The sequence below is a fragment of the Neomonachus schauinslandi genome, chromosome 6, assembly GCF_002201575.2.
Source record: "Neomonachus schauinslandi chromosome 6, ASM220157v2, whole genome shotgun sequence".
In the NCBI taxonomy this organism is placed as follows: domain Eukaryota; kingdom Metazoa; phylum Chordata; class Mammalia; order Carnivora; family Phocidae; genus Neomonachus; species Neomonachus schauinslandi.
Window position 1 is genome coordinate 128,435,288 of NC_058408.1, and position 19,216 is coordinate 128,454,503.

General features: G+C 43.9%; 1 protein-coding gene across 1 annotated transcript in view; it reads right to left on the bottom strand.

Annotated features, from left to right (window-relative positions):
• The window catches only part of ARL3 (ADP ribosylation factor like GTPase 3), a 35,568-nt gene that overhangs the window by 1,862 nt on the left and 14,490 nt on the right, over positions 1 to 19,216 (bottom strand). Inside the window, exons 4-5 of the mRNA XM_021699761.1 lie at positions 9,162 to 9,212; positions 7,202 to 7,387 (exon numbers count right to left, since the gene is read on the bottom strand). Coding sequence (XP_021555436.1) covers positions 7,202 to 7,387; positions 9,162 to 9,212 — 237 coding nt within the window. The remainder of the gene's footprint in view (positions 1 to 7,201; positions 7,388 to 9,161; positions 9,213 to 19,216) is intronic.

Below are 19,216 nucleotides of genomic sequence, written 5' to 3' on the forward strand. Positions count from 1 at the left end.
TCAGGAACCCGTACAAACACTATCAAAGGTGTGCACCTTCGTATTTTCTCCTCTAAAGAGACTTGCAGATTTTATCAAATCATCTTCTCAGAGAAATCAAGAACTGTTTTCCCACACTACACGAATGGCAATTTTTCCTCTTGTTTTATGGCTGGTTATGGGGGGGGGTTCTTTTATTATATGTAACTGAACATGAATGCAGTCAAAGAGATAGGAAAAATATTTACTCAGCTGCAGGAACCCAAAGCAGAATGCGGAGGGTGAGGGGCAGCCTCTCCCTGGGTATCTGTTATGGAGGTAGAGGGGATTTCAAGCAGGGAGCCCTGCCGCGAGGCAGTGTCTTCCAGATGTCTGCGAGGGCCCGGGGTGGCAAAGCCCTTCCAGCCACAGTCTTGCCAACAGAGGGCGCTCAGAGGTCAGGCCCCAGCGGCTGACCTGCGGGCCCCCGGGCCTCCACAGCTGCGGCCGGGAACCTGGAGGAGTGCGGGCGGCACGCGGAGATGGAATCGGGACAAAGCCGTGTGGCTGCTCTGGCGCTCGGAGGCTGCCCCGGTTTCAAGTGTCTGGAGGTTGGGGAATGGTCCCTTTCCTGTCATTACCCAGAGGAGAACCTGAGCTGGAGGTAAGAGGTGTCAGGGAGGCCATGGTTCACGGGGTGATGCCTCTTCAGTCAAAGCAGGGACAAGCTGTGCCAAGTTGCCCCCTGCAGAGGAAAGACAGTGGTGTCGCCCAGGAGCCCTGACAGGAGGGTCCGGGTCCGACTGGCCTGAGGAGGCGTTTACAGAACCTAGCCTGGTATCACGCTATCTGGCCTCCAGCAGACTCGAAATTTCTATCTTTGAAATGAATCCTTGTCACAACGCTGTGAAGTAGGTACTATTCCAATTTCCACGGCCCGGAGGAGGAAATGGGCGCCAGGGCCGTGGGAGGCAGAGGCAGAGGCAGGCCGTGAACGCAGGCTCCCCAGGCAGCCCCACTTCTCAGGGAATGCCGCCGCCTGAGACAGGGTGCGGGTCACCCTGCAGCTGGGAAAGGGAGCGGTCCAGGCTCTGCGTGCTTAGGGCTTCCGGCCGGAACGGGGCCATGGCCCGGGCGGGACCCCCAGCCAAGCACCCTGCACGGCTCTGCTGCCGCTCGGGAGCGGGCAGAGGCTGGTTTTGGTCACTTAACTCTCAAGATTCCCGCGCTGCGTGTGGAAGCCTGCGTACCTCCCCTGCCGCGAGAGCCCAGCCGATGGACCGTCTGCCAGACCACTGTCGGCGGTGGCCGCCCGGCGCTCAGCGGAAACGAGCCCAGGGACCTTCTGCTCCCCGTGTTTGCGCCAGTGCACCCCACGGCCCTTGCCTGAATTTGGAGAGCAAATGTTTTTTTAAAACAGATGACTGAGGAAAGGTGACTGTCTACTTGAAGTAGGTTACTGCTCTGCCTCCAGATGAGGAAATGAACTCATAGGTTTGTTGAATGGTTGAACCTTTATTGTTAAAAACTGGTTTGACCAAATTTCTGCACATTTGATCTCTGTCATGGGATGACAGTCTTAGGGCATGGGTAGTCCTCCCCGGCACCTCCTCCTGACCAACCTTGCTGAAACCCAATTGGAACTGATTAGCTTCAGTTCAATAATAGAGACTAAAGAGAGTCCTTGAACCTCAAATACTGAGCTTTGTTTAGCATCATGGAAAGGAAAAAAAAATTACATTTTACTATGTCATGATATTATTCCCTATGTTAAACACTGGGAAAAAATCAAGGCTGCCCCTAACCATCTAGGTGGAAACGTAGGAGTCCCGGACCCCTATGCTCCAAGACTGAAGGTGCAATGCCCCTTTCTTTCTTTTTTTAAATTTTATTTATTTATTTGAGAGAGAAAGAGAGTGCGCACGCACAAGAGGGGGTGGGGCAGCAAAGGGAGAGGGAGAAGCAGGCTCCCCACTGAGCAAGGAGCCCAAGGTGGGGCTCCATCCCAGGACCCCGGGATCATGACCTGAGCCGAAGGCAGACGCTTAACTGACTGAGCCACCCAGGTGCCGCGCAATGCCCCTTTCTGTGGGAAGAGTGACTGCACTGCTCCTTTGAACTTGTTCTTTCTACCATGCATCCATCACTGCCTGGTGGTTGGAAGGAAGCAGTAGCAGCTATGGTTGGGTGGGCCTGGTTTTTAACGTCAGGAGGACTACACCGTCACATCAGTAATTGCTTTAAGATGACGAGGAGCTCAGACTCCTGCGGAGCATCACAGCCTATCCTGTCGTGCCACAGGGCCCCAAGGGCCAAGGAGCAGCTTGATGTAGCGTACATAAAATATTGCTCACTATTAATATTTTTTTTCTGGTGACAAAGGTACCGCACCAGAGAGGTAGCAAAATCGCATGTTCCAAGTTTGCTTTCTTGGTCTGTAGAGAGGTTTGAAAATTTAAAAATAGCCCTGAGGTCTGACTTGTAGATAGGCAGTTCCATGTACACTTGGAGTCAAAAATAACTGACGTCAGGCCTTAGAAAGGAGGGGTAAATGTCATTTTTAAAAATATTGAAATTCTGTTGGCTTATTAAGGGCAAAGTCCAATAGATCAAGGTTAAAAAAAGAACCAAAACCCAGAAACTTGGCCAGTGAACGTTTAGTGGCCATGTGCAAAGCGCTCTGAAAGACAGCTCCCACATCAGGCGGGGCTTAGGTTGCTGATGGTCCTTTCTATGTCTGAGACGACTGTGAGCCCGATTGCTCCTGTTTGGAGCAGGAAGATCGGGGATGTGGGAGAGATGTGGGAGAGATGGTGAGCATCAGGTGGAGGGCACGGAGAGCAAACCGCAGGAAAACCTGAGAGCTCAAAGCTACCGGTGTAGGCAGGACTCCATGATGACTGAGGCTAGAGGCCAGGCTGTAACTGCTGATTTCTGCTTTGAAAGGAAATTCTAATCCAGTATAATTTCAATTAAACACACACGGCATTGTAGAAAGCGAATATCTGCAACCACCTGAAACTACAAGAGCAGAGGAGAGCCATGCTTCAGGGTTCCAGTTCAGGTTTGTAGGTGGAAGAGGGATCAATTCCTCTACCTTTCTCTGGCTCCAAGCCAGATCCTCTGTTCACCACTTTCTAGACATGCAGGGGAAAGAAGAGCATCTGGAGCTAGATGCTATGCCCTGGGGCAGGGGGGCCCGGAGGGCGGCTGCCCCCGTGCATCTGTAAGGTGGTGTGGCTGAGGGGGCTGCAGGTTTCCCAGCCCAGACATAGTTCAGTTTCTCCTCTCTCTGCATTCAGCTACTTGACATAACTGGGTCTCTTCTGATCACTCCTCTGGACTGTGAGCCTCTCAGCAGGACAGAGTTTCCAAGATTGATGTTCTTCTTCAGCTTCTAGTGCCCTTTACCTAAGCTCTGCTCTTGACAGTTTCCCATGAAAACCGCTTTAATCACATGATGGCCCGGCCTCCTCATCACCATCAATCAGGCAAAGAAAGACCTGTTCTGAACTTTCCTGAAGCCCCCAAAAGTCCATTTCCATACCCAGAGCAGGGGCTCATATTTATTTGCCTTCAGAATATCAGGTAGAACAAGAACCTCAAATCATTCCCAGGAATCACTAACTTTCTTCATCTCAAATCATGTGTTGGAGCTACTCCGCTAAGGAGAAGCGATGTATCTGCCCTATCAGTCCTGAGGGTTTGGCTCACCGTCTAGTGGACCCGAGCCTGCTGCTCAGCTCACCCACCGGAGGGTGTTACTTATCGGTATGAGACAGGTCTCACAAATGCATTTAAGATGAAACACATACGCTCAAACACAATGTAAATAGGGACACTGTCTTTGAACACCTGAAACTGTAACAGAAATCCCAGGTCTTTTTAAAAAATCTTGGTACATTTTCTTTCAGGGTCATTAGAGCTGTGGTGCCAGATGTTACTTGACCCATTTCATGTCTGATCATTTTGGTAGGTTTGCCCATTACTGACCAGCTTTCAGGGGGCATTTTAGTAATTATTACACAGTATCCATGCCTGAAAGTGATCTTATGGACATTTTTCTAGTGACGTCTTTCATTTTGAGGAATACTTAAAGCCTTAATTAATCAGAATCATTAAAGGCCTACACTTGAACTAAGCAATGCAGGAAAAGAATTCCAAGTAAGTGACTCTTTTTAAAGTGAAAACCAAGAAACTGGCTGAGTGGGCAGGAGCTGAGGTCAGAGGCATTACCTGAGGGAGGGACATGGTCAATCAGCGCCTCACAATGAAAAAAGCATTTCCATAGAAAACTCCCCGACCTTTCTCCAGTCCCCAAAGGTTACCATTAAAGGACAATAGACAGCAGATTCCCTTCTTAATTAACATTTTTATTAAATAACCCATTTCAAATAATGGTTAAATTCTCTAAATTTATATCATTCTATTAACCATAATCTAATCTCATTAACCTTGAAATCCCAGTCTTAACTACCCAATTCTATACACCATGGTACTATCTACTAAACTAATTAAGTGACCTTCAAACTATTTCTCCTTCATATAAAATCATTATTTTTCTTGTTCACAGTTCTTTGTTGTATCTCTCTTGATATCATTTCCTGTGAACCTGGTTGCTGAAGGTCCCTGATCTGAGAAGAACATTCTGCACAAAATCAAACCACATATGACATCTCACTTGATTCAAACTGGTTGATTTTAAAGCCCTCCCTTGCCTAACCCCACCCTCAGTCTGATAGCTCACTGCCTCTTTTTTGGCATAAAGATCCTGTGACTTGAAGGGAACTCCACTTCCATGGTGGGTGACACAGCCTCGAACACCGAGCTCTCTACCCTCCTAATCTCTGCCTGAGTGGAGAGGGGCAGTGGGGGGAGTGGGGGCTGGGCAATGAGGAGTGCTCCCTCCCAACCTCCAGGCTCCTCTGAAGAAGCAAGCACCCTTGACTTGAATGCCAATACTCTAAATACTGATTCTAGATAACTCTAGCCCTCCTTTTGACATCCCTAAGGCTGGCTGAAGAAAACAAGAGCCTCACTGCTAATTCCAGCTTTGCTTTTTCTTCCTTTCAACACTCTGGCCCAGTGAAGATTACAGAGCTGTCAATTCCCATTTTTTCAGGAGTATGCACACAACATGTATTTTCTCTAGTACCACCTTTGGAGTCTGCAACTCAAGACATTTTCTACCTTCCTTTTTTTCTTTTTTTTTTTTAATTTTTAAGTTATCTACACCCAACATGGGGCTCAAACTCACAACCCCAAGATCAAGAGTCACACACTATACCAGCTGAACCAACCAGGCACCCCTGTTCTCTACTTTCTATATTATTTGTGTTTTAAACCATTTAGAGAGGCAGAATCCTCTTCCTAAAGTAGTTTGTACAAACACAAGAAAGCTATTATCCTTTCCTGGGCTGCCTCCTCACCAAAATAACCTCAGGCCTCATGAATACCATTTTATGCACAATCCAGGGAACTGCCTTAGGCAAAACTTGGGTTTCTTTTTTTTAAGTGAGAAACTAAATAAAATGATCAGAGTTTACCTATCAAAAACATGCTGGGTTGTAGTATACTTGTTTGACCAGCTTGTAAATTAAGCTGAAAAATGCAGTTAATTTGAAACCTGGTAGAAATATAATCACATATGTGATTGCAATTTTATAGAGGAGGCTTGAGAAGAAAAAACTAGTGTGATCAGTTCCTTTGTCCAGTGGGATTGGGGAGAGGAAAGAACTTTTCAGTTTTTAGTTTTATATACTTGTACATGATTCACAATGAGAATGTATTACTTTTATAGCCAGAGTCTAGGATGGAAGGAAATACGTAAGACTGAACACCTGCCCCCTCCCAAACCTAAACCTCACAGGGACCCACAGAGCTCTGGCTTCTATTCTGGGGATGCAGCAGAGGGCCTCTCTGGTTACCTGAGAGCCTCCACAACACACACACACACACACACACACACACACACACACACACACACACGCGTGCACGGAGAGCTTCCCAGGGTGCAGGTATTGAGGATTCTGGAGGAGGAGGCGCTCATCCAGGGCGGACTGGTCTGCCCTCTGATCTAGAGGCCAACAAGCATAGAAGCAGGCTCCGGCTGTTTGTGTAACAGAAAAAAGCCAAAGCAGCAAACAGATGGAACAATTGAGATAATTCTTGGAAGTGACTGATTGAGATAAAAGCAGTCCGGCAGTTTTAAGACCAATCAATGTCAAATGTCTTAGGAGAGAGGGAAGAAGAGCATTAGAAGTGAAATGGAAGGAGGCTGCAGGACAAAAATGGAGAATCAAATCACAACGACCCAAGTTGAGAGAAAAGCAAACTGGCCGTGCTGTTATGACACACGCCATATGGCAATAGGGGAAGATGCCGTTTCTTCAGATGTTGTTAATCCCCGCCCCCCCGCCCCGCCCAGCATCCTAGAGCAGTACTGTCTGGTTCTCACAGCACTGTGGCACTTTCCTGGCAGGTATACCAGATGTTTAAATTCAGGCATGTTGGCATGCTGGGGCTCCAGAATAAAGAAGTAGCCCTAAGTGTCAACTGGTTTGAGGCTGCTTGGTGGGAAGCATCAGAGCTGAAACTTTCTCATTCTTTGAGGATGCAGGCTCTCAGGTAGCTGGGATACAACCATTTTCTGCCCTAAGTTAATATCAAGTGAGGGGGGACACTGCTCTTCCGGTTTATGGTTCCTCAGTATAAAGCGTGGGGCTTTCTGTCAGCAGAAGGCTCCCAGTGGGAAACCAACCTGAAGCAGCAGGAAAGAGACACCAGCCCTGAGGGCAGGAGAGTTAGCCAAGAGAAAAATCAAAACACTTCTAGGATAACTGGTGTGCATGATTGTTGACAGCTGTTACCTTGGGAGCCCAAGTATTTAGCATCCATAATATTAGACACAACACAAAATCCCCAACCCAGTCATCAAAGAATCCTAGTTAGAAAGCATCTTCAAAGGTCTTCTGTTCTGACCTTCTACCCAATGGGGTAGTTTGTCCCTCGCGTGGGGTGGTTTATCTGTGGCTTTCCTGGAATAGTTAATGATTATCAAATTGGTTGCTAAGTAAAAAAGAACCAAACTCCTCCATGCCCTTCACATCCTGGAGCAGTTCATCTGCCAATCAAAGGCTATTTGTTTCATATCTTTTTCTATCTAGCTCAGCTCAACCAATGAGACAGGCTACGTTGGTTGGGTGCTATGTTGCCAGGTAACCAAGCCTTCTGGTAATCTCACCTGAACGCCCTCTCCTGTGAGAGCTGAGCAGGACTGGATCTGCCAGATGCGGTCGCGGATGGTATGCAGGTTTAGTCCTTCTGCAATTTCAGAGGCAGGGGCTGCCGTGAGCAAATCTTGCTTGTTAGCAAAGATGAGCACTGGCACACAACTTAGTTTTTCTTCCTCCAGTAATTCAGCTAGTTCCTGGATCATTTTGGGAATGGATGGGAAGGGAAGGATGAAATCTATGATATTTAATCATGTATTTCTAACTAGGAAAAAACAGAAGTGTTAAGCTGCTCAACTAGCAACTTCTAAGGGCAATGGTTCTCAAACTTGAGCCTGGGGAAGAATTCCCTGGCAGATTCCTAGGCCTACCCCAGAGATGCTGACTTTGGAAAGTCTGAGGTAGGGCCTAGGAATCTGCGTTTCAACACGCTCCGCAAGTGGTTCTGCCATGGATTCAGAGATCATACTTTGAGGAACACTGTTCAAAGGAGAACACAAGTTGTGAGGGCGCCTGGGTGGCTCAGTTGGTTAAGCGACTGCCTTCGGCTCAGGTCATGAACCTGGAGTCCCGGGATCGAGTCCCACATCAGGCTCCCTGCTCAGCAGGGAGTCTGCTTCTCCCTCTGACCCTCCTCCCTCTCATGCTCTCTGTCTCTCATGGTCTCTCTCGCAAATAAATAAAGTCTTAAAAAAAAAAATTAAAAAAAAAAAAAGGAGAACACAAGTTGTGGACAGAGATTTAAAACTTACTCAAGGTTGTTATCTGCAAATGACTTTCAACGCATGCGTGTGCGCACACACACACACATATTTTAAACTGTAAATGACAGTGACTTTGGAGATTATAATGCTGCTTCATCAATCTCTACCTTCAAAGCATGCATGCATGTGCATTGCACTTCATCAAACTCACATCCTAACATAACTATCTTAGTCCGTCTGGCAGTATGTCTGATGTTTTGGTTATTGGTTGGGGTCTTAACTGTACGTTGATTCTGTCTGCAATAAGCATAGGAGAGCGTGTATATTTACCTACGAGGACCCACCTCTTCCCTATTAAACTCACATTATAGCTGCTTAGGACACTGGAGCTGTCAAAGGGAACTGGATGGTTCAAGAGGCAGATCATCCTATTAACATCCTTTACCTCTAAGCTCATGTTTAGCATTGCTTTTCATGAGTAATGATATAGAAATCATCAAGGTATGGAAAGGAGTTCTCAAACTAATTTTCAGGAAAAGGCAACATAAACTTGGGGAATACTACCTTTGGAAGGCCATCTGTGGTAGTTTAGGACACAGGCCAAGGACTCTGCACACTTCTCTAAAGAGGTCATTCTATTCCTTGCTTCTTATCAGTATACTCCGTCTGGGTAAAATGGTCAATGCCCACTGCTTCTCTCTTTAAAATTGTGTACACAAATCTCACTGTGTAATCATATTGACGTGTACTTTGCATGTAAAGCCATATTTGGGTTCTAAGTCTATCTATCTCTTGGCTTGGAAACAAGGGCAGCTTAGTCTTGGCTTGCATATTTCCTCCCATCCCTTCAAATTTGTCAGAGGTACCCTTGGATCAATTAAGCTGCTATTGAAAAATGTACATAGAAATGACAAGTGAATTGTTCCTCTGGGTTAATTTGTAAGTGGCCTGGGAAGAAACCTGAAGAGCTTTTAAGCATGGTGGCAAGTTCCATTTGTTTATATCTTGTTTATTTAATTTGACTAAAACTAAAAGGCTGTAGTCAAAAAATAATTTGAAGGACTCTCAACTAATTTTCTTTCCAAAAACCTTTTTTTAAACTTTTTTTTTTTTTTTTTGCAACTGGTAGTTTTGCTTGCTTGCCAGAATGACTGTGTTGTTTAAACTGCAAAGGTTAAAAAATGCCTCCCTCGCTCTCATACATTTACAAGGTAGATTAATGAATACCCAGTTATTTGGAAAATATCTCAACAGAAGAATTATTTACCTGACCCGTCTCTTCAAATCTTTTTCTGTCTGCACTGTCAATTACATATATCTGTAAAGTAAAAGGAGAAGGTTACTTCAATAAACAGATATAGAAGAAGATGGGGCACCTTCTGCAGAAGGAGCAGAGGATCCCCAGGCAGATTTCTTATTAGCACAGCAAATGGAAACTGGGCTGAAAACTCTTACCTCATCTATGGATGCAAAATAAACTAATTCATTGATTGATTGATTGATTTAAGGGGGATACCCAGAAAATATGTCCAGCAAAGCACCAAAGCGGATGTCAGGAGAGCCAAGAAGGATAAAAATAGGTATATTTATTATGTATTCACTGAACATTCTTGCTTAGATTTACCCTATTAATCGTTATTATGACTCTATGAGATAGATTTCATTATTTTCCCATTTTATACATAGATAAACATAAGCCCAAAGAAGTTAAGTATTATGCTCAAGTTCTAATAAGACTCGGATTCAAACTCAGGCCTACCCGACAGTAAAGTCCACAGGTGCTCTTGAGCACTCTGCTGTTCTGCTTCCCAAATTGTCAGGAAGGGATGGTGTTTTGAGGCATTTACAAATACCACAGTCCTGGAGCATCATGGCTCTGAAAGTACATTCTGCAGTATTAACTACACGCTGACTTCAGGTGCCAAGGCAGGAGACCCACTGATCTCCATTCTATTCCCACCTTCTCAGGCTTGCTGGGAGGTTAAGATCAAGCATTGGAAATAGCAAGGGCACAGGCTTTGCCAGAAGTAAGAGAAGTCTCAAGAGTCACTGTAAATTATAAATCCCAAGCTTTCTTTCCCATAACTGAATTTTATTAATTGCATAAATAACATCCTATAAGAACAATAAGGGAAATGAAGTAAGACCAAAGGAGAAAAATCACCTAAAGTTATAGAACCCAAACACATTAATTATTTTAATTTCTTGTGAAAGTTCCCTTCTAATCCTTCTTCATAATTAAAAAAGAAAATTATAGATACAATTTTGTCGGCCTTTTTAAAAAAATATTATTTATTTAAGTAATCTCCACCCCCAATGTGGGGTAACTCATGACCCTGAGATCAAGAGTTGCACACTCCTCTAACTAAGCCAGCCAGGTGCCCCTTGTAGGCCTTTTTTTTTTTTTCATTAAACGACATATTAAATGTTTTCCCAGTTGCTAATCTTAAAAATTATCAAATTTGCAAGCTTTCTTTAAAGAATTTTGTTATTAAACTAATGGTATTATAAAAACACTCTTTTAGGGCGCCTGGGTGGCTCAGTTGGTTAAGCGACTGCCTTCGGCCCAGGTCATGATCCTGGAGTCCCGGGATCAAGTCCCGCATCGGGCTCCCTGCTCGGCAGGGAGTCTGCTTCTCCCTCTGACCCTCCCCCCTCTCATGTGTGCTCTCTCTCTCTCTCTCAAATAAATGAATAAAATCTTTAAAAAAATAAAAAAATAAAAACAAAAATAAAAACACTCTTTTAAAAGAGCATATTCACTTAAAAACAACAAAAGGGACGCCTGGGCGGCTCAGTGGTTAAGCATCTGCCTTCGGCTCGGGTCATGATCCCAGGGTCCTGGAATCAAGTCCCACATCGGGCTCTCTGCTCAGTGGGGAGCCTGCTTCTCCCTCTGCCTGCAGCTCCCCCTCCTTGTGCTCTCTCTCTCTGACAAATAAATAAAATCTTTATTAAAAAAAAATGCCAAAAAATAAACTGCAAGTCTCACCTCTCCCTCCCTTCAATTACATAAACTGGTACACTGTAATGCAAACAGGCATTTCTGTATGCATGTCAAATTCTGTGCTACTCTGAACATTGGCTCTCTTTTGAAAAAAAAATTAAAATTCCCTTGCTTTTTGTTCTCTCATTTAGAGTTACTCATGCTAAATATTATACCAGGAACCAAGTCTCAGCCTTTCCTATGAAGAATACCCTATGTTTCTTTCATGGAGAATCACAGGAAGAGGAAAGATTTACGTGTTTGGTCTCGGTATTTTTTTTTTTTTTTTGCAGCCTTATTGTTATCGTTCTATTACTCTGACTCAGTATCAATACATGCATTAATGGGCTCTGCCCACAAATACTCCAGATTTGATGCTGACTGTCTTATAAGTCAACATGGAGAACATGGTGGTAGCTTAGTTTTTCTCCTGGAGGGGCTGGGGTTTTGAAAGTAGCAGGCATTGTATAAACACAGCTGTGGAAAGAAGGAATGCAATGGGAAGTAAACCTCACTATACAGAGTTGATTGGAATTAGTGGGGAGTATACAGTGGGTTAGGATGATCTTCACTCAGCTAACAGTGCAAAAAGATGGGAAGGAGGGAGGGAGAGAGGGAGGGGCAGGTGATGGTTGGGAGGGGTTGGGCTCAGAGGGCCGCCTGAAAGCAGCGAGCAGGTCTGTGGGCAAGAAAGAAATTACAAAGTAGGAAAAACTCTACTTGGAAGCAAAGGATGTGAGTAAGAAGGGAAGAGTGGAAAGAGGAGGCTGAGACAGGCTGAGACAAGGCTGAGAAGACAAAGATACAGTTAAGAAATTGATGTTTTATATGATGAAACACAGACAATTGGAGAGAAAGGAGGAATGGAAAGATGGTTTAAATCACAGACAAGAAAGATCATCAAATACCAGAGTCCGAAGGTGAACGAGAAGACGTTTTTAACTTAAAATTGCTAAATTACTTGCTATTTATTGCTTTGACAGGAAATTTCACAGGAAACATTTTCATTAAAAGTTTCAAAAGGAGGAGGCACCTGACTAGCTCCGCTGGGGGGAGCATGTGACTCTTGATCAGGGTCATGATTTTGAGCCCCATGTTGGGGGTAGAATTTACTTAGAAAAAAAAGAAGATTCAAAAGGAGGATTTTCCTAAACTGCACATAAATTCTATCATTTAGTATGTTTCTCACATAACTTTTACAAAATTTGAAATTATTACACAATAATTCCAGGAGAGAGTCTATAAAACAACTGCCCCATTTATTAAAAGGGCCAAGTGAAAAAGTCATTAGCACAAGCCAGTCTCTGGTGATCCCACAAATTTGTTTTTCTGCAGTGGCATACTCTCCTCCCTGTCGCCTGCCTCCCCAGTGCTGTCCACTGTCTTCACATTTTCACCCAAGTACCTGTTTTCTTCTGGTCAATAGCTAAGGATAAGGTTAGTCTATCTTTTTTTTTTTTTTAATAGCTGTTAATCTAGTCAAGTAAAAAAATTTTTTTAGAAACTTTATCTAAACAAACTGCCAATGAAAAAAAAATACCCTGGGGGCACCTGGGTGGCTCAGTCGGTTAAGCGTCTGCCTTCAGCTCAGGTCATGATCCCAGGGTCCTGGGATCGAGCCCTGCATGTGGCTCCCTGCTCAGTGGGGAGTCTGCTTCTTTCTCTCCCTGCTCTTGCTCTTGCACTCTTGCTCACTCATTCTCTCTCTCTCCCTCACTCCCTCTCAAATAAATAAAATCTTTAGTAAAAAAAAAAGAAAAAATACTCTGAAAGTATCAGGGAAAGTTAAACATTTACAGTGTTTCTAACCGATCTTAAAACATGAACTGGGACACCAGGCTGACTCAGTCGGTGGAGCGTGTGACTCTTGATCTCGGGGCTGTGAGTCCGAGTCCCATGATGGAGTGGAGATTACTTAAAAAATAAAATATTAAAAAAAACATTATGGACTTTCAAAAATCAAGTTTCATAAGCTATTCTAAAATGAAGTTATAATCCATGGCACTCAGAATGATGCTTTACCTAAGCAAAGCCAATTCATATCTTCCTTGGCAGTTGTTTTGAAATTTTTATTTGGTTGTAGGAGGAAGAGCAAGAGAAGATGATTTTTTCTTGACAGAAGTTCAACCAACTCTAGATTATCCAGAGACTAGTTAGTTATCCAGCCATGTGAATGGAGGGCTCTTTGTTTCTCCTCTTACTTCTGGTCCTCCTCCCTCCTGCTGCCACCTTTTGGCCATTTTACTGCTCCATAGTATTCCTCCACAAGAGTGGTAGGCAGAGATAAGGAAAGATGACACTAACAAGTGGGCTTGATATGGTAGCTCCAGCAAAAGTCTAAGAGGAAGCTGAAACTGACAAATGAGGTTTCTGGGTAATGTGGTTTTCAATTATTTGTGTTCTAGAAGTACTCAGGCTCAAGTGTGAGTGATATCATGGAAATAATACAAGAGATGATTGTTTGAGATCTATCTCACTTGATGTCCTACACTTTGGGCATGGAAATGATGACAAAGTTACTTTGTTTATATTATGCTGCATCTGAACACAAAACTGATAATAAAGCAAAGAGAGTTTAGAAGTAATATGACCATATCTTGAAAAACTATGTATTTTCAATCTATTAAAAAGCTGTTATCTTCTGGTCCAAGAGAAATGGAAGACATTCTATCCCCTCCTTCTATGACCCCTCAAGTTTTATTTCTTAGTCATTTCCCCCAAATTATTAAAGCTGAAGTCAGCTGTTCTCAATATCATCTTCCCTGAGAATAACTGGCACTTCTAGGAGTTGCCCTCTTTCAAACCTCTAGAGAACCATTTAATGCTCAAAAGTGGGGTGTGTCAATCTTTTTCTGTAAGGAGTTAGGTGGTAAATATTTTAGGCTCTGTGGCCTACACAATCTCTTTCATAACTACTGAACTTTGCTGTTGTAGTGCAAACCATAGAAAATCCATAAACAAGTGGACGTGGCTGTGTTCCAACAGTACTTCATTTATGGACTCTGAACTTTAAATTTCATATTATTTTCATGTGTTATGAAATATTATTCTTTCGATTTTTTTCCCCCAACCACTTAAAAATGTGAAAACCATTCTTAGCTCACAGGCTACATAAGAATAGGAGGCAGGCTGGATCAGTTTGTCGACACCTGCTCTAAAGTAAGAACTTCTGGGATTACTTCTTTCTGTCCGTGGGCGCCGCCAAGTAAGCATCATTAAAGTCTCCCCTCCCACCACCAACAGGTCTAAGTCAGCGTCTCCCAAAGAGCCTGAACAGCTGTGGAGGCTCTTCATCAGAGGTTTGAGCTTTGAAACAACTGATGAGAGTCTGAGGAGCCATTTTGAGCAATGGGAACGCTTAGGGCGGATTGTGTGGTAATGAGAGATCCAAACACCAAGGGCTTCAGAGACCTTGGGTTTGTCTGGGATGCCAATGTGGAGGAGGTGGAGGCAGCCATGAATGCAAGGCCACATAAGGTGGATGGAAGAGTCGTGGAACCAAAGAGGGCTGTCTCAAGAAAAGATTCTCAAAGGCTGGTACCCACTTAAATGTGAAAAAGATTGTTGTTGGTGGCATGAAAGAAGACACTGAAGAACATCATCCAAGAGATTATTTTGAACAGTACAGGAAAATTGAAGTGACTGAAATCATGACTGATCGAGGCAGTGGCAAGAAGAGAGGCTTTGCTTTTGTGACATTCGATGACCATGACTCTGTAGACAAGACTGTCATTCAAAAATCCCATACTGTGAATGGCCATGACTGTGAAGTAAGGAAAGCTCTGTCTAAGCAAGAGATGGCTAGTGTTTCATCCAGCCAAAGAGGCTGAGGTGGTTCTGGAAACTTCGCTGGTAGTGATGGAGGTGGTTTTGGTGGGAGTGATAACTTTGGTCGTGGAGGGAACTTTCGTGGGCAAGGTGACTTTGGTGGCAGTGGGGATTCAGTAATGATGGAAGCAACCCTGGAGGTGGTGGAAGCCGTAATGATTTTGATAATTACAACAATCAATCCTCAAATTTTGGACCCATGGAAGGAGGAAATTTTGGAGGCAGACGCTCTGGCCCCCATGGTGGTGGAGGCCAGTACTTTGCCAAACTTTACCAAATCGAAAGAAACCAAGATGGCTGTGGTGGTTCCAGCAGCAGCAGTAGCTTCGCCAGCGGCACTGGGTTTTCATCGCTGCCAGGAAACAAAGCTGAGTAGGAGAGGAGAGCCAGGGAAGTGACAGGGAAGCTACCGGTTACAACAGATTTGTGACCTCAGCCAAGCACAGTGGTGGCAGGGCCTCGCTGCTACAAAGAAGACATGTTTTAGACAATACTCATGTGCATGGGCAAAAAACTCAAGGACTGTATTTGTGACTAATTGTGTAACAGGTTATTTTAGTTTCTGTTCCAGGGAAAGCGTAAAACATTCCAACAGAGGGTTTTAATGTTGGTTTATTTTTTTGCACGCATGCTGTTGATTGCTAAATGTAACAGTCTGATCATGACGCTGAATGTGTCTTTAAAAAATAAATAAAGTAAGTAAGAATTTCTTACTGCACTCTAGAGATAAATGAAAAGAATTAACCAGGTAACTAAGTGTGTCAAGCTTCAACCCTGCTCTTCTAGGCAGTGTGGAGGGTAGGGTAATAGGTCTTTTCAACCAACAATGAAAGACTATTATATACAGCCAAACTAATATAACCCATCAACCACTGCCACTCCAAGCTGCTTATGAAACTGGCAGACAGGGCTGAGTCACAAGGCCTTAGAATCTAACCCTGGGGACTCAGCTGCTCCCCCAGACTTGTTTAATCTCAAACGGCACCAGAAAATAATGAAAGGTTAACTTGGAATCCAAAACACTGTCTGGAACTGACAGCCTAAGGTAGCTGGAGAAAGCTCCTCTCGGGTAGCTCAGAACTGACTTTTACTGGATTGTCTGATAATTCCGGGGCACTCTCAGCTAGTAAGAAATGTGGAATCTGGGTCATGTTACAACTACTTTGCAGTCTACCCTCAAGGTGTTAGAGCTTGTGATTTAAAAGTAGACCAGAAAGGTTGAGGCCTCCTTATTGAGCCTCATGGTCATTAATGTCCTTAAATATTGCTCTTATTTGGGTATTTCTTTCAAAGTACCTTAATCCAGCAGATGAACAGAATGAACTGTTACTTCTCTCAGCCACCTGCTTTTCCCTAACTCTTGACTGAAAAAGCACAAATCTATAGCCCCCCCCCCAGTTTTATTGAGGTATAATTGGCATACAGCACTGCATAAGCTTAAGGTGTACAGCATAATGATTTGACTTCAATCTATAATTAATTCACTTTAATTTTTTTAAAAAAGATCTTATTTAATTAGTTGTCAGAGAGAGAGAGAGCACAAGCAGGGAGAGAGGCAGGCAGAGGGAGAAGCCGGCTCTCCGCTGAGCAGGGAGCCCGATGTGGGACTTGGTCCCGGGATCATAACCTGAGCTGAAGGCAGACACTCAACTGACTGAGCCACCCAGATGTCCCACACTTCAATTTTTTTTTAAAGATTTTTATTTATTTATTTGTCAGAGAGAGAGCACAAGCAGGGGGAGTGGCAGGTAAAGGGAGAAGCAGCTCCCCGCTGAGCAGGGAGCCCGATGCAGGGCTCCAGGACCCTGGGATCATGACCTGAGCCAAAGGCAGACTCTTAACTGACTGGGCCACCCAGATGTCCCCCCTCACTTTATTTTTTAAGCATTTTTTTTTTTTAAAGATTTTATTTATTTGAGAGAGAGAGACTGAGAGAGAGAGCACATAAGAGGGGGGAGGGTCGGGAGGGTCAGAGGAAGAAGCAGACTCCCTGCCGAGCAGGGAGCCCGATGCGGGACTCGATCCAGGGACTCCAGGATCATGACCTGAGCCGAAGGCAGTCGCTTAACCAACTGAGCCACCCAGGCGCCCAGCAGTTTTTTTTTTTTTTTTTAAAGATTTTATTTTTATTATTTATTTGACAGAGAGACACAGCGAGAGAGGGAACACAAGCAGGGGGAGTGGGAGAGGGAGAAGCAGGCTCCCTGCAGAGCGGGGAGCCCGACGCGGGACTCGATCCCAGGACCCTGGGATCATGACCTGAGCCGAAGGCAGTCGCTTAACCGACTGAGCCACCCAGGCGCCCCCAGCAGTTTTTTATTTACAGAGTTATTGCATAGATAGCACGGAGTTCTGTATACCTACCCCACCTCCATTCCCTCCCCCAGTCTCCTCTGGTAACCTTTTGCATTAGTGTGGTGCATTTCTCACAATTCATGAGCCAATATTGATACATCACAGTCATTCTTTGTATTTTAAACTATGGATTTTGACTGATCCATGCTAACATGTATGCACCTTACGGTTTCATACAGAATAGTTTTGTCACTCTAAAAATCCTCTGTATGTCACCTATTCATCCATCCCTCCACTCTCCCCTGGGAGTTCTGGCAACCACTAATCTTTTACTTGTAGAGATTTTTACTAATTTCTATAGTTTGCCTTTTAAAAAATGTTGTATAGTTGGAAACAGAGCATGTATCGTTTTTCAGACTGACTTTGGCTTAGTAATATGCATTTAAGTTTCCTCCATGTCTTTTTGTGGCTTGATAGCCCCTTTAAAAAAATTTTTTTTTCATTTCTTTTTATCAAGAAATAATACGCTATTATATAGATGTACGACAGTTTGTTCATTCCCTACTGCAAGACATCTCAGTTGCTTCCAATTTTTGGTAATTATGAATAAAGCTGCTATTAGCATTCATGTGCAGGATTTTGTGTGGACATAAGTTTTCATCTAATTGGGTAGATTAGAATGACTGCTGGATCACACGGTTTAGTAAGATTATATTTAGCTTTGTAAGAAACTGCACACTATCTTCCAAAGTGGTTGTACCATTTTGTATTCCCACAGGCAATGAATAGGAGTTCCTGTTGCTGTTCCTCCTTGTCAGCGTTTGGTATCATCAGTTTTTAGATTTTAGCCATTCTGGTATGTATGTAGTGGCATTTCATTGTTTTTCAGTTCCCTAAGATAATTATCTTTTCATATGCTTATCTGTGTATCTTCATTGGTGAGGTGTCTTTTGCCCCTTATTAATTGGGTTTTTTGTTTTCTTACTGTCGAGTTTTAAGAAGTGTGTGCGTGTGTGTGTATTTTGGGGGGGGAGGGGCAAAGGGAGAAGGAGAGAGAATCCTAAGCAGGCTCCATGCTCAGTGTGGAGCCCGACGAGGGGCTCGATCTCAGAACCCTGAGATCATGATCTGAGCCAAAATCAAGAGTTGACGCTTAACCAACTGAGCCACCCAGGCGCCGCTCTTTGTATATTTTAGATACAAGTACTTTATCCCATGTGTGTTTTGCAAATATTTTCCCCAGTCTGTGGCTTATATCTTTATTTTCTTTTTTTTTTTTAAAGATTTTATTTATTTATTTGAGAGAGAGAATGAGAGAGAGCACATGAGAGGGGGGAGGGTCAGAGGGAGAAGCAGACCCCCTGCCGAGCAAGGAGCCCGATGGGGGACTCGATCCAGGGACTCCAGGATCATGACCTGAGCCGAAGGCAGTCGCTCAACCAACTGAGCCACCCAGGCACCCATATCTTTATTTTCTTAATAGTGTCTTTCTCAGAGCAGAAGTTTTAAATTCTAATAAAGTGTATCTTACAAATTTTTGTCCATTTCATTTGGTACTTTTCTAAGCACTGGGGATACAAAAGTTGGAAAAAAACAAAACAAAACAGAAACAACAAAGTCCCTGTCTTTGTAGACATTACATTCCAGGGGGGAGAAGGGTAATAAATAAAAACATTTCTGATGGTGATGAGTACCAATAGGTCTGATCAAAGACAAGAAAAAAAAGCAGAGAAAAATTACAGTGCCCGAAGGGTAGGGATAGGAGTCACAATTTTAAATATAGTCATCAGAGAAGGTCTCAGTGGTAAAGTGACATGTGAGCAGAGACTTGAAGGAGGTGAGCGGATAAGCCATGAGGATATCTAAGGGAAAAGAATCCTAGCACTGCAAATAGCAATGACCAAGGCCCTGAGGTGGGAGTATGCCAGTGTGGAAGGAAAAGCAAGCAGGCCAGTGTGGCTGGCACCAAGTTAGAGAGGGGGAAGACAAGACAAGTAAGACAAGCCAGAAGGCAGGGGGTCTTGTAGGCCAGTGTTAGAACTTTGGCTTTATTCTGAGATGGGAAGCTTATGTGTTAACGGGATCACTATAGATATAGCACTGAGAAGAGACTTTAGGGAGGAAAGGCAGAAGCAAGGAGACTAGTGGGGATGACACTGCAAAAATCAATGCACAGTAGCAATGGGCTGGAAAGAAGTGGTCAGATTCTAGAA